General features: G+C 40.0%; 1 protein-coding gene across 2 annotated transcripts; it reads left to right on the top strand.

The window, feature by feature from the left end:
* The first annotated feature begins 5302 nt into the window (after positions 1-5302).
* LOC126631265 (beta-amylase 5-like) lies at positions 5303-21437 on the top strand. 2 transcript variants are annotated; one of them, XM_050301436.1, is made up of 5 exons: positions 5303-5405; positions 19450-19541; positions 19709-19823; positions 20810-20868; positions 21322-21437. In XM_050301436.1, exons 2-5 carry the CDS (start codon positions 19514-19516, stop codon positions 21420-21422), a joined length of 303 nt encoding a protein of 100 aa, XP_050157393.1. In that variant the 5' UTR covers positions 5303-5405; positions 19450-19513; the 3' UTR covers positions 21423-21437. The 2 variants fall into 2 exon arrangements, with proteins under 2 accessions (XP_050157393.1, XP_050157394.1); XM_050301437.1 differs by lacking the exon at positions 5303-5405 and adding an exon at positions 17247-17333.
* Positions 21438-21579: the final 142 nt, after the last annotated feature.

The raw sequence follows: 21579 nt of genomic DNA, 5'->3' as shown, positions 1-21579 counted from the left end.
CTTTCTCTCTCCCCAAATCAACCTTCACCCACCCCAACCCAAACTACGCACCCCCTATCGCCTTCCTCAGCTCCATCGCCCAAATACTAAACCTCCAAATCCAAATCGACTACTAAACCGAAATTTGATTGAGATATACTTAGGGTTTTAGACTGAAGAAATCAAGGTGGCGGGGGTTTCAACTTTCCAGTTTCAATAGCAAAAAAAGCTTCCCCTACATCCGCATCACCATCAATGGGGAAAAAGAGGTAGAAAGAGAGGCACTAGAATCCAGAGCCGTTCTTCATCGCGGGAGATTGAGGACAACGAGAACCCGCGCCCAAAACCCTAAAAATTGTTGCGGGATGTATAAGAAGAGCCGCAGAAGGAGGAAGCCGATGGCGAAGAGGAGGATATCAATGATTTCGGTGGATTCTCCAAAACGCAGTGCCGATTTGACGCTTATGGAGTGTGTTTGTACCATACTTGACCAATCCCGAAACTACTGAGCACCGGTCAACGTTATACCGTCAAGGACCCAGAAGAGTTTCCCTCCAACCAGGAGGCCAATCACAGTGCGACGCGTGTCGACATTAGAAGCTAATCATAGCGCGACACGTGTGAACATCAGAGGCCAATCACAACATGACACATGTCAATGTTAGAACAAAGCTAGAAACTCTCTTCTATAAAAGGAGATCATTCTCCCACAATATTTCCTAATGTCATTTGTACTAAATCATTCACTAGTACTCACTAAAAGAGAGTTTGAGCGTATGTACTTGTGTAAACCCTTCACAATTAATGAGAACTCCTCTACTCCGTGGACGTAGCCAATCTGGATGAACCACATACATCTTCTGTTTGCTTCCCTGTCTCTATCCATTTACATATTTATCCACACTAGTGACCGGAGCGATCTAGCGAAGGTCACAAACTTGACACTTTCAGTTGTACCAAAGTCCTCACTGATTTTGTGCAACAACAGAGTGAGTTTTGATTGCTAATTGTTTGTTTATTGGATTTTTGAGTTTGTTTGAATGGTGAGAATCTGAGGAAAACATAGGAAATGTCGAATGAATTTTGAATTCTGTTGTTGATCTAGTTTTTTCGTTAGTTCGTTCTTTTGGTGGTGGTGGCCTTGCGATGAAGGCACATCTGGTGGCTGCTCGTTTTCATACCAGTTTTAGAGTTTTTTGTTGTTGTTCAGTTAGCCACTTTTAGACCTTTCTATTGTATTTTCTTATCTGCTGTTGGACTTATACTTTTAGACCTTTCTATTGTATGTTTAGATAAAATTATAAAGAGATGCAAATAAGGACATATTATCAACCACCAAACAGATTCAATTACATGCAACATCCAGATTACATTCCTTAGAAACCTGATGGAAATCATCTCAAACTAATTCACAAGCTCGAACTAGTTTATTACCCTTTTCTTAGTTAGTCGTTAAGTATACATACTTAATCTATTTCTGAATATGCAATCAAGACATAAGCTCGCAAGATTTAACAAATCAGAATCAACGCACGTGAAAAAGGGTCTAAGACAATACTAGGGTTACAATAAGTACTCAAGGAGTCTTGCTGAACCTAGAGTTTGTTTCACATGTTAAGACCATTAACCGTTGCTACTTAGTGGTACACATGCATAACAATTACGGATTACACATATAATACTAACATTAGTGTCCTAGCGTGCTTATATAGTTGGCCACCTAAACAAACAAACTAGAAATCATGTTATTACGCCCAGTGAGACAAATCAAGGATCATAAGGAATACAAACTGAATGTTATTACATATAATCTAACATGTTTGGGGCTTCAAAATAGCTCCTAGTACAGAAATTAGCTAGACAGCACCTAGCATATTGAACTGAAATAAAGAAGAAAAACTAAAACACACAACCGATTTTGTGTGTCTATCTATCACACTCTCCATGTCTATTCTATTTGTATATTCCTACAAATGACACACTTTTCTTGTTGCAGCTCCTCTCCTTTTATAGCAGAATGAAAATCAAGTCGAGTAGAGGTGTATGTAGTTGGAGATTTTGCCTTTTTTTCCTTTGGCCTTGCATCACATGTCATTTCTTGTCACAACTTGTCATAAAATCTGGAACTACAGCCAATACAAAGTGATTGGACATAAATTTGGCAACTGCAACTAGTACAACTTGTAGTAGATGAGAGAATTGGTTTCTCCATTTCTTTTACTTTTGTCATTTCTTGTTTCCCCACATGAATAAACTCCTCCTCCTTTCTTCATTTGATCCACAAAGGCTGCAGCTTTCGACTTGTCTTTCGTTCATAACAGCAAAGAGTCCAACTCATGGTTTTAAAGGACAGCCGCTGAAAGTACTTCCGACAGGTCTCAGTATTTTGATCACTCAGACCGCTTAATTAAATAGATTATCACCACCAAATTTGGATATGTTGATTTAGACACAATTTGGAGTAACTTTCATGAAAAAGTCATTTTCATTTGAGCTCTTGATCTTGACGTTTTGGACTTTACAACCTGACTGATTATAAACTGCGAATCTGAAACTGTAGACACAATTTGGAGCAACTTTGAAGAAGTCATTTTCATTTGAGCACTTGATCTTGACGTTTTGGACTTTACAACCTGACTGATTATAAACTGAGAATCTGAACAGCTGTAGACACAATTTGGAGTAACTTTCATGAAGAAAGTCATTTTCATTTGAGCACTTGATCTTGACGTTTTGGACTTTACAACCTGACTGATTATAAACTGCGAATCTAAACAGCTTGCGAGATGAGCTGGGATGATACAGAGCTTTGATTGATGCCAATTTTAGATATGTTGTAGTAGACACAATTTTCAACAACTTTCATAAATATATTATCTCGATCCGAGCAGTCTACATTAATGGTTTGATGCCTGGAAGTTGACTGGCGAATAGGAATTGCTAATTCCAGCATGCTGCCACAGCTTGCGTATCACAACTTGCACATGTATCAATTACCTTCATCTTTGCAGCTTGAGGACTTCATTTGGACTCCAAAATTCTCATCCCTAGAGCAGTCTACACATGCCATCCAATCCGAAGTCCAAAACAGCTCCTTTCTACTCAATTTAACCTTCTTTGGTCAATTTTGGCAACTGGACATAAAATAAAAATAAAATACCATTATCTATTCTAAAGTAGAAGAGAGAGGGGGCAAGCACTGTTCATTTTTAATTGTTTTGCTTTATTTACAACAATACTTGTTTGCACTCAAAATGTAACCATTTTTACTTATTTGGACAATTTGGGTAAAATATGGTATTTAAAGGATTAATATGCAAGAAAGCTAACTTGAAAAGATATTTGGTTGCAAGTGGATGTGTTTGACACTATAATATTGTTTTTCCCATTTGTTTTGGTGGTGGAGGATTGCCAAGAGAGTTGTTTAATCAAAGATAAAGTGCATGTTTTTTCATGCAAGTGGATGGAAAAATACCATGCATGCTTTCGGGCAAGAATGTGTAGTGAAAGAAGCTAGTTTGCTTCTTTTAATTATTTTATTGCAAGTGGGGAGACATGTGCTAAAAGTATGTGGTGGAGATGCAAGTTTCCCTTTTAATATTGTTTCTACATGCAAGTTGGCAAATGCAAATGCAAGCTGCCCAAACTTCTTTCGGGCAGGTACAAAGATCTCTGCAAGGGGGCTCTTCCAGACCTCTATATAAAGAAGCAGATGGAGAAGGATTATAGACACTTAAATAAACAAACAAATACAAGCACAAACTCTGCTCAAACCAGGTTTGCCAAAAGCCTTCTTTTATCTAGTTTATTAGCTCTGCTGCTTACTTGCGGTATCGATCTCATTTGTAGCTTTTATGTACTCATTTCCAGTCATATAAATTACAAGCAATTTGCAATATTAGTCACTTTCCTCTGTCATTTATATTTCCAAGCAACCTTGTCATTTACATATTGTTTTACCTCTCCATATAAGTAAAGTCCTTATTTTTAAGGCAAAGAAAGAACCTTGATTTGAGCAACTCCCACTCAAATGGCACAGTCTCTTGATTTGAAGTCAAAAGGCGCAACCTCAATCATTCAAATCCCGTCTACTAGCGGCATTTAGTAGTGGCACGCCCGCACCCCACCAATCTCGTATGTGAGCAAATCCCTAGCATGCCCGCAAGGCACCATAGCAGATTTAGGGAGCAAACAATACCAGTTGAATCAGACTAGGTTGGGAGGGTAATTCTCAAAAGTTCAAAGGGTGATTTTGTCCTTATGGTTTAGCACGGAGCCACTCGATTTCACGCTATTTACAACAAAGTCATTAGGTTTGGGCTGATATTAGGGCTGGGTTGGAAGGGCAATTTTGTCCTGTGCGTTTGAGACGGATTGGGGTGGGTTTAGGTTTGCTGTCATTCAGTGAGGGTTTCAGGGATGGAAGGCCATGACTCCGATAGAGAGAGAGAGAGACAGAGCGAGAGAGAGAGGGAAAGGGAGGAGTGGGGATCTCATCTCTCACCCTTCCTCTTTCTCTTCTACTATAACCCTAGTAGCCACAACACCATCTCTGGAATAGTATCGGCTCCTACTTCCTAAAACCAAAACCACACAAACTGGCCTCCATTTCTGTAACTCAAGAGCTTCGGTGAGATGAAGGAGAGGAGCAGGGAGATGGGCTCGAGTCAGCCAACGGTGGAAGAGATCTTCAGGGATTACTGTGCTTCGAGAACCGACGCCGTCCACTCTTTAACTAACGGTACTTCGATCTCTCTCTCTTCTCCATTTCTCTCTTAATTTCCTTTTTGTTTTGTTTGAATTTCATTTTTTTATTTTGGATTTACAAATGGATTTTGTGTTCAAATTTCCTTTTTGTGATTTTGTTTGTAGAGCGTTCATCATCGTTGAAGATGCCTCTTCTCGAGTCTTCTGCTTCATTCCGTTTCTCTCATCCAAAAAATTAATTGTTGCTTCTGAAACTCTCTCTCTGTCTCGCATTGCCACACCAGGCGCCGCAGCCGCTCAAAGGCTGGGTCTCCAAAGGCAGCGTTTTGTAAAACCCTCCCTACTCTCAAGGCAAGTAATCTTATGCCCAATTTGGAATTTAAATCTATTTATTTTTTTTAAATTGATTTGGGGTTACTGAAATCAGCTATGGAAAATCTGCTACTCTATGAGAAAACTCAATATTACAGTATTCAAGTTTTGGGTTCTCCTCAGACTTCACAATTGTGAACTGGGCAACCAGTGCAACTGGTTACAGAGCTTCCTGTGAGTTAAAGTTTTAAAATTTTGTTTAAATTTTTTTAGAGTTTTTTATCGTTTTAGTTATCTCTGCTGATGTTTTGCATCCAGTTTTGACTGAATACCGTGTTACAAAATCAGATCTGGAGCTTGCCCTTATCCAGTTTGCCAATGACATAAGCTCTGAAGCTCATGTTGACGTAATCTTTTATGAAAACGTTCGATTGCACAAATGTGTTTCGTAGATACATCATATGCGTCTTTAACAAATAAATGTCCATTTAACACTTACTTCTGCATAACTTCGTTGTAAGTATATCTGTGAGTACATAACTGTTATGTACTTCTAATAGCAAGAAGCAGCTTAGGAATAGACAGTTATTTCACTTCTGCATGAACTTTGTGCACTTTGAAATCTTGCTTTTGGGCTCATTCTTATAACATCTTCAGAAATATTTCAAAACTTGACTCCCTTTTTCTTAGTCATTATTGCTATTTTCTTTTTAACCAGGTCATGAGAAAAGTTAGGGTAGGCATGTATGAGTATCAGCTAGAAAGCATGTTTATTCAGCACATGAGGCGGATAATTGTTCAATTGTGTTCGTCTGGAGGAATTTCCGATGGGGACATTTCCTGGCCGACGAGCACATAGCTCCCCGAGAGGTTGGCGTCGGTTGCTATTGTTTGTCAGGCTTCTGCTTATTGGCGGGCTGTAAGAGAAGGACATAGTTAATTTTGAAATGTGCCTTTATGGGGCCTTAGGTGTAGGCTTTGAGGCTCACAATCAAAATTAACTTTGGGTGTTCAGGCGTGCCACTACAATCTTTAGCATGACAAATGTAAAACAGATGTTTAGTTTAATTGTATATGCCCAAGAGATCAAGTTAGCTATGAAAAGTGCCTTTGTAGGGCCTTAGGTGTATGCCTTGAGGCTCGCAATCAAAACTAACCAAGTACTCGAACATATAGTGGTTGTTTCATTGTTGCAGAAGTATTACAACTGTTATACTTTAATCACCCGAGCCCGCAGAGAAGAATGAACCCATATAGGTGCCTTTGTAGGGCCTTAAGTATAGGCCTTGAGGCTTCCCATCAGAATCAATTCTATACTCAAGCGTTCTGTGGCAATCACAATATAACAGAAGTAAAACTAAGAAATAGGTTGATTACTTGCGCCCCAAGTAACTTCGGACTTCTTGTTATCAAGGATTGTTGTGGATGGGTTAAGTCCACATAAAGTTCTTTTTTATGCCTTGAGACCAAGGACTTTTTATTGATCAATCTTGTGCCCGAAAGGTTAAAACTTAGATCTGGTCAAGCTATGAATGTGGATTCTAACTTTATCTTTTGCATGGTTGGGCACCATTAAACCGACCAGATACGAGAACTAAGAAGTCTTTTAATCATACACTTGCTAGAAATAACTTGGATATAGATGGAAGTATACATCATATTACTAGATTTATGAATGAAAAGACAGAACAAAGAGGGTCGGGCAAGGCTGATTGTCTTGCAACTTCATTTCTTTGTGATTTACAAAGGGTTTGAGTGCTAGAAGGGGAGATTGGGAGATGAGTTTACAGGAGGGAATCGATACTACAGCAAGATTCAGACAAGGTAGCAGAGCTTTTACAAAGGCTTTCGGTGAAGGTTGATCCTGAAAAGGATGAAGGCTTGGTGCTGACTACAGCTTTGTATGTAAATCTGGCTTGAGCAGAGTTTGTGTATTTGTTTGTTTGATTGAGTGTCGTTATTTCTGATTTCTCTTTCCTTTTTTATAGATCATTTGGCTTGGCTGCCTGCAGCATCGATCTTGCCCAAATGTAGCTGAAGGGTAGTGACTCATCAGCTTTTTACTTGTACTGCCATTATAAAGTACTTTTGAGCTGATTAGCTGGCTAATCTACACCACTTGACCTCTAGGTAGGTGAGCAAGTGGCTTAAGTGATTTGCACTTAGTCGGGAAAAATGCTTCTTCCGCCTTCTGGGCTTCGGCTGACCCTTGGGCTTCCTTCTTTCTGAGCCTTCTTTTGGGCTAACTTCCTTTTGAGCCCAAAGTTCAAGTTTTAACCCAAACAGTGCCCCTTCAATTAATACTTAGGTTGGAATTCCAAGCGCCAATGTTGATTGAATATCCGCATGCGCATGTACGCCTGCTTTTGGAACTTGTGTCTTCTAGACGAGATTAATGCAATCTCACGTTTCTTGCTCTTCTCATGACCTTTGAGCTATCCTCTGATGTTCCTATAAATTCCAGTGCAACCCTTCATTTTTGAACAAATAACTTAAGCTAAAAGCTTCTCATGCCCAGCCAACAGATCATCCTCAACCTTTCCCTTTATCACCCTCGGGCGTTTCTGCCTTCTAAGTTTTCTTCTAAAACTATGGAAATGGGTTCCTCAGGATTCACGTGGAGTTTCCTAAAACTCCCTTTTCGTGAGAAAAAGAATTTTCATCAAATAACTACCATCTCCAACACCTTTGGTCAAACACCCCGCTATCCCCAACACCTTTGGTCAGCCGGTTTCCTCGTTTTGAGCTTGTTTGAACTTTTACAAGCTTGGTCGAGGGATCGTCATCCTGATAGTTGCCCTGATAAGTCAGACTTCACCATCATTCCTGGTGAAGGTTTGCATTGAGAGTCCTCTACCAGGCTTATCTTGGCCACACAACCCGATCACCTGATCGAGTTTTATCCATGAAAACACCGGAAAACTAGTCGAAACACCACTGCAACTAGAAGGAATCGAGCATCGCACATCGGAGCTGAATCTGATGTAAATTTCACCAATTCGTTGAAATGAATAAAACATCATTTTAACAACTTTTATCTTTCTGTCTTCTTGAATGGTTGATGAATAAACACTGCATTCCGGCACCCCGAAGCTTGCTTTATCTTTCATCTTCTTCAATATAACAATCCCTAACATCCCATAATGTAGGACAATACTTTTTTAAGAATTTGACATTGATGGGATGTTTCTGCCAATTTCCTTCGATGTCCGCCAAGTAGTATCCTCTCTTGTTTAATGCTTGACTAACAGTGAAAGGACCTTCCCATGTCGGGCTCCATTTCCCAAAGCCCCTAAGCTGAGCTCCTAGAGGGAGGACTACCTTCCATACTAAATCTCTTTCCTTGAAAGATTTCAGCTTTACCTTCTTATTATAAGCTTGGGCAACAACCCTTTTCCCTTCTTAAATCTGGTTCAAGGCCTCAATTTGGGCTACATCTAAGTCTTCAATCCCTTGACACATGGCTTCTATGTACTATTCACTGTGTAACCCGAATTGATTTTGAATTCTGACAGAACTTACATTGATTTCCATGGGAAGAACCGCATCTTGCCCGAAAGTCAAAGCATAAGGAGTTGTCCCTGTTCCTGCCTTCTTAGAGGTTCGGTATGCCCACAAAGTATTCCCTAGCTTTTCAGACCACTTTTTCGGACTATCTGTCACCATTCTTTTGATAATGTTTATCAAAATCTTGTTGCTGGCCTCTGCCTGGCCATTTGACTGAGGGTAGTAAGGACTGGACTGGATCATCTTTATTTTGTATTTGTTTGCAAATTCTTCAACTTCTTTTGATATAAAAGATGGCCCATGATCCGTGACTATGGTTTCGGGCACCCCAAACCTGTGCAGAATCTTGGTCTCAATAAATTTCTTGATTGCCGCTGAGGTTATGGTCTTTACGGCCGAAGCTTCTACCTATTTGGTGAAGTAATCCGTAGCCACAATTATGAAAGTATGCCCCTTGCTAGAAGCTAGATAAATCTGCCCGATGAAGTCCATTGCCCATCCTCTGAATGGCCAAGGCTTAACTACTGGATTTAAAGGTACTGAAGGCACATGTTGGAGGGGTCCATGCCTTTGACATTCTTCACAGCCTCGGGCATAAGACTTGCAATCTTTTTCTACGTCGGGCCAGAAATACCCACACCTCCTAAGCAACCACCTCATCTTCGTTCCAGCTTGATGTGCCCCGCATATTCCTTCATGTACTTTGGCCATTACTTTCATAGATTCCTCTTGGCTTAGGCATTTCAATAGTAGCCCATCCGGAGTTTTCCTTAGCAGGTTCTCTACCCATAAAAAATACTTGGTTGCTTGCTGTCTATTCTTCTTGCTTGTGGGTGAAGAATGATCTTTCAAATGATGAATGATAGGCGATCTCCAGTCTTCCATCTTGGTTTCTAAAACCATTACATCTAGACCGAATCCCCTTTCTAGGATAGAAGGAAGATTTCTTCTTTGAATCTCAACATCTACTCCATACTTCATTTCCTGGATTGGTACTCCTGAGGGTATTTGGGCCATCTCGTTGGCCACCAGATTGAATCCCCTGGGGACATGATTAACTGATATCTCATAATCCCAATAGCTCAACAATTGCGTGGCCGCCAAGTAATACCCAGCCATGGTGATATGTCTGCACTTGTATTCTCCATTTAGTTGGTTTATTACTAACTTTGAATCACTAAACACCTATACCTCCATTGCGCCCAGCTCTATCAAGATTTCCAAGCCAATTATTAAGGCTTCATATTTTGCCTGATTGTTGGTGTTCCCTTGGTAATCTAGGAGGAACGAGTAATAATGGTGAACCCCTTGGGGATTTATGATGACAATTCCAGCTCCAGAAGCCTTCTGAATGCAAGAAGCATCAAAATACAGCTTCCAATGAGTAATCCAGAGACTAGTTACTCTTTTTATTTCTTGTTGGACCCACTCTTCTTTGCCGAGATGTCCTTGCTTGGTGGGATCCAAACACTAGTCACTTCCAAGGTCCCCAGTATACTGATAATCTCATCTTGAGACTCTTGATGCTCTGTCAAGAAGTCGGCAATTGCTTGGCCCTTGACCGCCTTTTGGGGTACATATTGAAAGCTGAACTCTGATAATGCTAGAATCCACTTCCCAATCCTTCCTGTTAGCATTGGTTTTGACAAAATATACTTTATCACATCTGTTTAGGCGATGATGTGCACGTGACAAGGTAACATGTAATGCCTCAACTTACTAGCAGTGAAATACAGAGCTAGGCACAATCTTTCTATTGGGGAGTATCTTGTTTCTACCTCAGTCAGAATTCTATTGAGGTAGTACACCACCTGCTTTTTCCCACCTTCATTGTTTTGGGCTAGTAAACTCCCGACTGATTTCTCTGAAGCAGAGATATATAGCTTTAAGGGTTTTCCCCTTTGAGGTGGTACCAACACTGGTGGAGAAGTCAAATAGGCTTTGATGCTGTCAAAAGCCTTTTGGTGTGGTGGTCCCCACTCAAAATTTTCTTTATCCTTCAGTCTCAGCAGAGGAGTCAGCGGTTGGATCTTGCCCGCTAAATTGGCAATGAATCTCTTTAAGAAATTAATTTTTCCTAGCAGTCTCTGAAGTTGCACCTTGTTGGTGGGCGAAGGCGACTCCATTATTGCCTGAGACTTGTTCTTGTCCACTTCTACACCTCTTTAATGCACCAGGAATCCCAAAAAGTTGCCCACTCTCATTCTAAACACGCACTTCTTTGGATTCATCTTTAGTTTATGGATCCTCATCCTTGTTAAAGCTTGTCTGAGGTCTGTCAGATGCTGCTCTTCTATTTTGGATTTCACCACGATGTCATCGATGTACACTTACATGTTATGGCCAATCAAATCATGAAAGATAGCATTCATTGCCCTTTAGTAGGTTGCACTAGCAATCTTGAGCCCAAATGGCATGACTAGGTATTCATATGCCCCCACATGCCCGGGACACCTAAAAGCTGTTTTGTGTATATCTTCCTGGGCCATCTTTATCTGATTATACCCGACATTTCCATCCATAAAAGATAAGACTTTGTGTTTTGCCACTGCATCTATGGATAGATCAGTGATGTGATGAAAGTTAAGCACTCAAATTAAACCCTCTTGTTGTCAAATTGTAGTATAAATGCAAGTAGGGATCGTTCTAAACCGGGGATTATGAGGGCTTGCTAAAACCTCTAAACTGACTCAAAAACATAAAAACAAAACATATTTTAAACACTTTGGAATAAGAAAGTAAAATGGGGGTTTTGATTTGGATGAATTTGAAATAAACAAGCAAGTTATAAAACTAGGCAGATTATAAAATGAATTTGAGAAATAAAATGATGGATGGATTAGTTAGAGGTCTGTTCTTCACACATGACACACTTGTACATGAATTGATTTCCAATTGCTTTTCAATAAACTATGATGCTTAACACCCTAGATTAATCGTGATGCACAAATTAACCCTCAGATTTTCCTTTACTCGTTGAATTGGATGAATGCATGCGACAACCCAAATCATTCTCTAAAAGTCCCTTATATGAATGCATAATAGAAATACAATCAGAGATCATTACGTTCAATGAAAATCATAAGTGTTGACGAGGCAATTATAATTATGAATGCATGATACAATTGCCAAGAATTCAATTAACGCGATTGTGATAAACACCCTTCACTACTAATGAATATAAACTTGTAATGATTAGGTGAAACTCATTTATATTCTAGCATCTAATTCATGCATGAAAACTAAGTATGCATCCTTAATAAACATACAAGAATCAGTTATGAATAAAATAGATAATTGAATTGCAATCACAACTTATCAAATCACAATTGGAAGAAATCAATTCAAATCTCAAGCATGTTCATGGCTTCAAACTTCCCCCTAACTAAATATGGGTTTAGCCACTCATAATTGCAACAAAATTAGAAAATAACAAAGTAGACATTGAAAGCAAGAACGAAGTACACCTAAAACGCTCCAATCTTCAAGCTTGAAACACCAAGGACCTTCTTTTTCACCACCTTGTTGCGGCACAAGTGTCTAAGGATGTGTATGGATATATAGAAGGGAATGGCTGAATGTGTTTGATTTAGGTTGGATGGAGGTGAATGGTTAATTATGGTGGTGGATGGATATAGGTGAGTTATGGTGAAAGGTGGATTGTGTTGATGGAAAAATCTCCCTAGTTATGGTGAAGGGTGGATGTATTTATAGGTTAGGGAGATGAGTGTATGGAGTTGTAATGAGTGGATGTAATGGGTGTAGTGGGTGAGTGTTGTGGTAATGAGTGGATGTAATAGGTGTAGTGGGTGAGTGTTTGGTAATGAGTGGATGTAATGGGTGTAGTGGATGGATGTTTGGTAATGAGTGGGTGTAATGGGTGTAGTGGGTGGATGTTTGGTAATGAGTGGATGTAATGGGTGTAGTGGGCGGATGTTTGTAGTTGTAGGTCAACACACTTGCACACACACATGCTGATTTCTAGCCTTCTAATCTTCAAAAACGTCCATCATCATGTCTCCATGCTTGCATTATCCAATCTTGGCCCAAAAATGCTCCAAAAAGCTCCAAAATGCACTTTCTTGCCAACTTTGTTATTAGGACCTACAAACACACGAAAATAGCTTAAAATACATAATTAATTAAGACATAACAACATAAATGCACAAGAACAAGCTAACTAAGTCGCATAAATATGCTCCTATCAATCAGCCATTGGCATGGGATATTCATCTTTTGGTGTAGCGCCATTAATATTTTTGTAATCAACGCAACATCGTACTGCTTTTGTTATGGCTTTTAAAACGGGTACAATGTTGGCCAACCACTCTACATATTTGGCAGGTCTAATAAATCCAGCTTTTCCTAGTCTTTCAATTTCTTCTTTGACCTTTTCTTCTATTTCTTTTGACATCCTTCGTGGCGCTTGCTTAATAGGTTTATATCACTCCTTGATGGGCATTCTGTGTTCCACCAAGGTTGAATCTAAACCTAGCATCTCAGTATAATTCCAAGCAAAACAATCTTTATATTCTTGCAGAAGACAGACAATCTTTGCCCGATCATTAGTCTCTAACAAGCCACTGATTTGTATAGGTCTTGGATCTCCTTCTGTCCCCAAATCAATGACTTCCAAAGGATCCTGAACCTCTGGTGGTGGCTTGTCAGGCTCTGCACATAAAAATTCGACTAACTTCGGGCTTTCGGGCAAGTCGTCTGGCCCATCCAAGTCATATATGCACTCGGCCACTCGTATGGCCGCATCCAATTCTTCTCTGCAAAGCTCTTCTCTATTTTTATACTGGCTATTCGGAGTTCCTAGCTGCCATTCCTGGTCTTCTTTTTCTAAGAGCTCCCTTTCTTGCTTTCTCCCTCTCCTATACACCAACAGTCTTTTGATCAGGGACCTGACTGCCATTACCTGATCCTTTCTCTTTTATTCTGTCAATGATGGTGTTGAGGTGTTGGAACGATGTAGGGTCTATCTCATTCTTCTCTAGTAAGGAGCATTCCTTGTTCTAAGAGCTTTTGGGCCGTCACCTTGGTAGGGCGGCCGTTCTCATCTGCTCCTGAACATTTCAGAATTCCTACATTGGGATTGTAGAAATTTGCCTCCGCAACATTGGTTGTAGGGAGAAATTGCCGTGATTCGGCATCCACTATCTCCCAAAAGCCTGGTCCCTCCATCCCAACCTCATGGTAAACAGCAACTTGCTGATGTAGAGTGGAGGGTATGACGAGACTTTGGTGGATCCATTCCCTTCCGAGTAGTGCTCCATAGGTGGAAGTGCAATCCACCACAAAGAATGCCAGCATGATTTGTTTGGACCCCAAGTCCACTTCTAAGGGCAATATCCCATGAGTTTTGGTGATAGCGTCAGAGAAGCTCGAAATCGTGAGGTCCGTGGGAATGAGATCTTCTACACATCTCCCCATCTTCTTCATGTGCTTGGCTAGCAATACATTAACATCCGCTCCACCATCAATCAAAACCCTTTTGAAGGGCACCCCTTCCAAATGAGCTGCAATATATATTGGCTTAAGATGGTTGGCTAGCAACATGTTTGGGCGGCTGAACACCATTTTATCTGTATAGATCCTTAATGGACCATCCTTGGATGTCTCAGATGATTCAGCTTTTCCCAACTCTCATTCTCCAGCTACTTCAACATTAACATGGGCCATCATTGGCTCTGCTGTCAAATAGTCACCTTCCATAGTGGCGGGCTGATCAGGTTTGGCACCAAACATGGCGGATAACACATACGTCATGTTGACATGAAAATTACTAGGCTCTGGAAAGTTTTCTTTCTTGCTCCTGATTTGGCCCATAAACTCATCTAACCAGGCCATTGCATCTTCTGGGAATAGTGGTTCTGGTGCCCCCTCCTATTGATTTATGCCCGAATCTGGTATCTGCTTTGGAACTTCACCGAAAGGATCCACCAATGATATAGAAGGGAGTCTCCTTTCGGGCGAAACAGTTCCAAAACAAATAGGTTATGTCCTCCATCCGGGAGTTGGCATCGTTATCATATCTTCTTGAGCTCTCCTCAAGATCCTGTACTTCCCAGGGTGTAGGCTCTATGGTACATGGTTTCCTTCGCATTCTGTTTTGCTATTAGCCATCTCCACCTCTTTTTTACTCCTCCAATGAAACTGACTACTTCCCCCAGATGATGTTTTTTCAAACTTTTGATTCTTGGAGGCTTCAGACGTCGCAGGAGTCTTTAAAGAGTTCATGTAGGCTTTGTGCTGCCTCTGGACCCTTCTAATCATGGAGGCTCCCATTTGTTTGGCGGGTTGCCCATTTTTTCTTACCACGTACCATTTTCGCCCGAGACGGGCAGGATTATCCTTTTTGACAGGATTTGTTATCCTATCATTCCCTTTGACTTCTCTTCCTGTATGGCCATATTGAGGATGCCATATCTCCCTCTTTTTTGGATTTTTAGCCTCCTTGTCTTCCGCCTCCTCAGAAGCTTCATGATTTCGAAACACTTCTGATAAAGCTCTAGGTTGGGAATCCCCTCCCAACCGTTGAAAAACACTTCAGGAAGTATCTCTTCCTGCTGTCCGCCTAGCTTTCTCGCGAGCTTCTTTTCTTTCTTTTTCTTCATTGATCCTGATTAGCTTATGATCAATGAGGACTCCTGCTGGCGGTATTTCGAGCTCACACTCGCATCGGCATCTACTACACAGAACCATCCCTTTGATTATGGCTGCTTTTGGATGTTCGGGCAATTTGATCACCCTTTTTGTGGATTTGTCAGCCGGCCTTCATTTTTCTGTCTCCCTTGCAACCTTTCCTTTCCCCTTCTCGACCCATGCTAAATTAATCATATTTACTGGGGCCTCTGAAAAGGGATTTGCAAGCTTGTCCACTATTGCTTCGACTTGCCCCTGATTATTCTATAAGAATATTGATGGGCTAGGTGGATTATTTGCCAATGTCATTTCTTCATCTGGCTGGCTGGCCTCAAGCTTTTTTCTTTCCTTTTCCCCATCATCTTTTTCCCCAAGTAGAGGTAAAGATATAGGAATAGTTGGTCCCATAACCAGGTTTGTTTTCCTTCTGAAGCCTGCAGAGGCGTTTTCCAATCTTTGCAACATTTGTAACAAGGTAGTTTGCAAGTCTTCATTAATTATTTTTTCTAGAACAGCCGCCCTTTTTAAATCTTCAGGTATTTTTGACATATTTCTTTGACAAGATTTGATCAAGGGGTCCCACCGGGCGTGCCAAAACTATGTTCGTCTGGAGGAATTTCGGATAGGGACATTTCCTGGTCGATGAGCACACAGCTCCCCGAGAGGTTGGCGCCGGTTGATATTGTCTGTCAGGCTTCTGCTTATTGGCGGGCTGTAAGAAAAGGACAGAGTTAATTTTGAAAGGTGCCTTTATGGGGCCTTAGGTGTAGGCCTTGAGGCTCACAATCAAAATTAACTTTGGGTGTTCAGGCGTACCACTGCCATCTTTAGCATGACAGATGTAAAACAGATGTTTAGTTTAATTGTATATGCCCAAAAGACCAAGTTAGCTATGAAAGGTGCCTTTGTAGGGCATTAGGTGTAGGCCTTGAGGCTCGCAATCAAAACTAACCAAGTACTCGAACATATAGTGGTTGTTTCATTGTTGCAGAAGTATTACAATTGTTATACTTTAATCACCCAAGCCCGCAGAGTAGAACGAACCCAAATAAGTGCCTTTGTAGGGCCTTAAGTATAGGCCTTGAGGCTTCCCATCAGAATTAATTCTATACTCAAGCGTTCTGTGACAATCATAATATAACAGAAGTAAAACTAAGAAATAGGCTGATTACTTGCGCCCCAAGTAACTTCAGACTTCTAGTTATCAAGGATTGTCGTGGATGGGTTAAGTCCACATAAAGTTCTTTTTTATGCCTTGAGACCAAGGACTTTTGATTGATCAATCTTGTGCCCGAAAGGTTAGAACTTAGATCTGGTCAAGCTATGAATGCGGATTCCAACTTTATCTTTTGCATGATTCGGCACCATTAAACCGACCAGATCTGAGAACCAAGAAGTCTTTTAATCATACACTTGCTAGAAATAACTTGGATACAGATGGAAGTATACATCATATTACTAGATTTATGAATGAAAAGACAGAATAAAGAGGGTCGGGCAAGGCTGATCGTCTTGCAACTTCCTATCTTTGTGATTTACAAAGAGTTTGAGTGCTAGAAGGGGAGATTGGGAGATGAGTTTACAGGAGGGAATCGATACTACAGCAAGATTCAGACAAGGTAGCAGAGCTTTTACAAAAGCTTTCGGTGAAGGTTGATCCTGAAAATGATGAAGGCTTGGTGTTGACTACAGCTTCGTATGCAAATCTGGCTTGAGAAGAGTTTGTGTATTTGTTTGTTTGATTGAGTGTCGTTATCTCTGATTTCTCTTTCCTTTTTTATAGATGATTTGGCTTGGCTGCTTGCAACATCGATCTTGCCCGAATGCAGCTGAAGGGTAGTGACTCATCAGCTTTTTACTTGTACTGCCATTATAAAGTACTTTTGGGCTGATTAGTTGGCTAGTCTACACCACTTGACCTCTAGGTAGGTGAGCAAGTGGCTTAAGTGATATGCACTTAGTCGAAAAAAGGGTTTCTTCCGCCTTCTGGGCTTCGGCTGACCCTTGGGCTTCCTTCCTTTTGAGGCTTCTTTTAAGCTAACTTCCTTTTGAGCCTAAAGTTCAAGTTTTAACCCAAACAAGTTGTATATGGATTGTTGGACTGTGCTGCTTTAAACTTCTGGATTGGTGCTATCAGTGAAGATGCCCCCTGTGCTGTGTTAGGGACTTTCTTGATTCAAGTATTCACTTGGTTTTTTATTTTCTTACAAGTTTTCATTTGAAAAAAAAAAATGCTTCATTCGTATGCATTCTATGTTGCTACTGAGGTTTACAATTTTTTTTACTTTTTGCTTTTTATTTTTCCTCCTCGGGTAATATTTTCCTTTTACTGCATATTGTATCTTCTGTTTGGGAATGCCTCTGTTTTTTTAACTTGCTGAGAATGCCTCTGTCAAAATTTTAAGGGCCTTTATTTGTTTCATCCTATGATTTTCTTCATTTTCTATGTCCAACTATGAAGCATTTTTTTTATTGATATAAAGACCTTTTCTTTCTCCAGTTATGCCTCTGTCAACTAGGGGTGGGTTCAAAAAACCGAAAACCGAAAAAAACCGAAAACCAAACCGGACCGAGACCGAAAAAAACCGAACCGAAAAAAAAATCGAACCGAAACTGTCAAACCGAACCGAACCGAATTTGGTCAGTTCGGTTTCGGTTTTTGAGGTTCGGAAACCGAACCAAACCGAACCGAACCGATATATATATATTTAATTATTTGTTTCAATATTATAAATAGTTTAGTCATACAATCATAACAAAATATAACCTGTTGTCAAGTTGGTTTCAGGGAAAATTTTAAAGCTGCAGCGCATGGGTTCGAACCCTCATGCCTCCACGATTTCAGAAAAGTTTTTAAACTTTTTTTGAGAAATCGTCAAAACCCTTTCTATTTCTAACCCTAGCAACTAGCAGCCACACCCACACCTTTTATTTTTTTCATTCCTCCCTTCTCTTCTTTCTCGTTCCCTGCCTCCAGTCTAACCCTAACCCAGTAGCAGTAACCCTCTCGCGCAGCCGAGCCTCCTCTCTCTCTCGCTGGGTCTCTCTCTATCAGTCTCTCACCCCCCTGACCTGCGACCTGCGACCTGCGACCTGTCGTCTTCTTCCTTCCCAGCGACCTGCGACCTGTCGTCTTCTTCCCGGCGACCTGCGACCTGCGACCTGTCATCTTCTTCCCGGCGACCTGCGACCTGTCGTCTTCTTCCTTCCCAGCGACCTGCGACATGTCGTCTCACATCTCGCCGATGCCATCTCACTATCAGTCTCTCACCCCCGTGACCCATGACCCGCGCGCGACCCACGACTTCCTCTCGCCATTTCTGATCTGTAGCTTTTCAATTTCATGGATTTTGCAATTTGTTTTGGGTATGCTGGATTTGGTTGGGTAATTTCGTTTCTGAACACTATGAGACTATTAGTTGAGATTTAATTAATTTGTGAGAAATTTTGGTTATGCACTGCAATTTGTTTTGGGTATGTTGGGGAGTGTCTGTCGATGTGGAGAAATTAGGGCTGTTGGGGAAATTAGGGCTGTAGGGGAATTGGGGCTGTTGGGGAAATTAGGGTTATTGGAGAAATTAGATCTTTTCGATATGTCCCTTCCCTCGGCTTGTTTTGCTTGCAGCTCTACTTTACCTCCATTTTTGTTGTACTCATTTGTCTTAATATTAAAATGAAGAACTTGATGTGTACATTCCTAATATTAAATATCTTGTTGGTAGGTTGTGAATCCTGTGAATCTGGATTAGGATTGATGCTATCATCCTCTCTCTGTATAAATAATTGATGTTTGTTTAAGCATATTGCATATGATTCGCATTCGGGGAATCTTGTATGGCATTTGGCATGTATCAGCCAAGCTGCCAAGGCGTCCCACATTCCTGTTTCCTGTGCAAAACAATTACTGTCCTTCTCAGTGGTTGTTTTGCATTTTTTGGAGGGGAAAAAAAACCGAAAAAAAACCGAAACCGAACTGGAAAAACCGAACCGAAAAAAAAACCGAACCGAAAAAAACCGAAAAAAATTTGGGCCGAACCGAACCGAACCGAAAATTCGGTTTGGTTTCGGTTTTGGCAAAAAACCGAACCGATAAGAACCGAACCCAGCCCTACTGTCAACTCTTTTTAATTTAAATGCACTCATTTAGCACTCACATTTATCTGATAGAGTAGATGAAAAAAGAGGGAAACATGGATTATGTATGCACCTTCATTTTGTTTTCTTATATGTCATACTGTTACGATATTAAATTTAACAGACATCCATACTAACAGCTTCAGTTTTCAAAATTTGTAGAAACTAGCTGTGATCTGTTGCACGAAAGATTTAGAAAAGAAAACACCTCTACATACCGAAGATTATGTCTAACTTTAGCATACTTGAAGCTGGTATGCTATGCCATCAGCTGCTTCTAATTTTGTAAACAGTTAATACTATCTTAAAATTGAAATTATGAATCCTTATAATTGAAATGCCAATGATTCGAAGCTCATGACTGAATTATTATAGTTCTGTAAGATTTATTGAATACATTTTTTCAAACTGTCTCTCGCAGCGGAATCACCGCCACCAACAGCTATGGCTGCGCAGTTCGTCGTCGTCCAGTATTCCTCCGAAATTCCATTATCTCTCTTTACTCTCTCCGACTCATTGCGTCTCTATTCTTCCAGGTACACCCATATCTATATCCCAAACGACTATTTATATGTATGTATTAGTTATGTGCTTATATACTGTAAGATGCTTGGGCTAGTATATATATTTCCACATATTGTATTGGTAGCCACTAGCACTTGTGTTTTATCCGGCAGTGTGATGCCATTTTTATCCCAACAGGTTATGGAAGTGATCTCTGTTTCTGCTATCAAATGTGTGTAGTTTCCTTTTTTTCTTCTTCTTTTGGCTGGAAAGTAATGGAGAAGATAAAATTTGACAGACACAGTTGTGGTAATCCTTGAGATAAAAGTAGATGATCCAAGTTGTGGTAATCCTTGAGATAAAAGTAGATGATCCAAGGATTAAAACATATATTTCAAGGAATTAATGTTGGATGCAAAGAACACTGTTACAGTTTCACTATCATATATTCAAATATCGTAAGTTTGGGACTTAACGTAAGCTGTAGTTAGCAAGACCATTTACAAGTTATAAATGTTTTTTTTGGGGGGGGGGGGGGGGGTGGGCGAAGCAGTTGAAAAACTTGATATCACCTTTGCATTTGTATGTTATCAATGTAAAGATTATTCTTTTGATCAATTAGATGTCACAGTTTTTATAATCAATGTTTTGGTTAACTACAAATCCACACACCATTTTCATAAGATTTGTTTTTCTGCCAACATATTGATTTTGCTCAATGATAATGCCATAATTGGAATTTTTTTTTATATAGAAATGATGTAATGGGTTAATCTAAAATTCCGAACTGAACTTTTACATGATTGCTACTGCACATGCTCCTCTTTTTTGGTTATTGGGTTTTATTTTTATTTCATTTTTTGGTAAATGCAATTGTTGGTTTTGCAAAGAACTGACTTTTGTCTTATTTATAGTTCTCTATGCATGTAGTTTCACCTTTTTTGATCTCGAGTATCTGGTTGGCTTTATTTATCAGGCTCAGGGTTGTGATTCTGGATGCTGACATGATTAACCAAAGGTTGGTGTTCCTTGGAATCTTGGTGCGGAGAAATGCAAGCATGTTGCAGCGTATTATGGGTATATTACTACAACTTTTTTTCCCCTTTCTGTAAATGATACTAGATTTTAACCGAGACCAGATTGTATTAATCAAACAAAAGCATTGTTTTCCAACTGGTATAAAACAAGATTCTTTTCCACCAAAAAAAGACTAGGTATCCATACTGTATGGTTATTTTCTTTATAGTATAAACCTGTTGAATCAACCATTGAATTGGTTTTGGAGTTTTCGTTTAATAAGAGAGATAGAGTGTTTTTTTGGGTGAAAGTTTTAATCAATGAGACTTGGCAGAAAATGGAAGAACTTTCCTTTTCTATGCTATAAGAATCATACCCTATGCATTCTTACTGTTTAATGCTGAGAGTTTCTATTCTGTTATATTATAATGGAACCAATGTAGGTTTACTTTGACTACATGTGGAGCTTCAGAGTTGAATTTGATGAGTATTTTTAGGGAGGAATAATATCAGAAATTGAAGTTGGATTAGGTCCGTGTCGAGAGCTACAATATCCTTATCCTGAACGGCATGGTTGGAAATATCCTGGTATTGGTGAATTCCAGGTACCTTAATAAACGGTGATCCCTCTTTTCATTAGTGGCATGCATAATAGCTAGGGATTGACGGTTATTTCTAAATGTTAAGTTAATAGCCCTTCATTCATCTGTGGTTATGACCTTAAGCCTTTAGCTCATTTGATTTTTTACTTCTATCTGAACTTTGAAGTAT

This window comes from Malus sylvestris, chromosome 8 (genome assembly GCF_916048215.2).
Source record: "Malus sylvestris chromosome 8, drMalSylv7.2, whole genome shotgun sequence".
NCBI lineage: Eukaryota > Viridiplantae > Streptophyta > Magnoliopsida > Rosales > Rosaceae > Malus > Malus sylvestris.
This window is presented reverse-complemented; position numbering and strand designations above follow the sequence as displayed.

Excerpts from the sequence above, each read along its gene's own strand:
- LOC126631265 (XM_050301436.1), top strand. The coding sequence starts at position 19,514 with ATGTCTAACTTTAGCATACTTGAAGCTG. Across the intron at positions 19,542-19,708 it reads CTTTAGCATACTTGAAGCTG|CGGAATCACCGCCACCAACA; the intron begins GTATGCTATGCC and ends TGTCTCTCGCAG. Across the intron at positions 20,869-21,321 it reads CATGTTGCAGCGTATTATGG|AAATTGAAGTTGGATTAGGT; the intron begins GTATATTACTAC and ends GAATAATATCAG.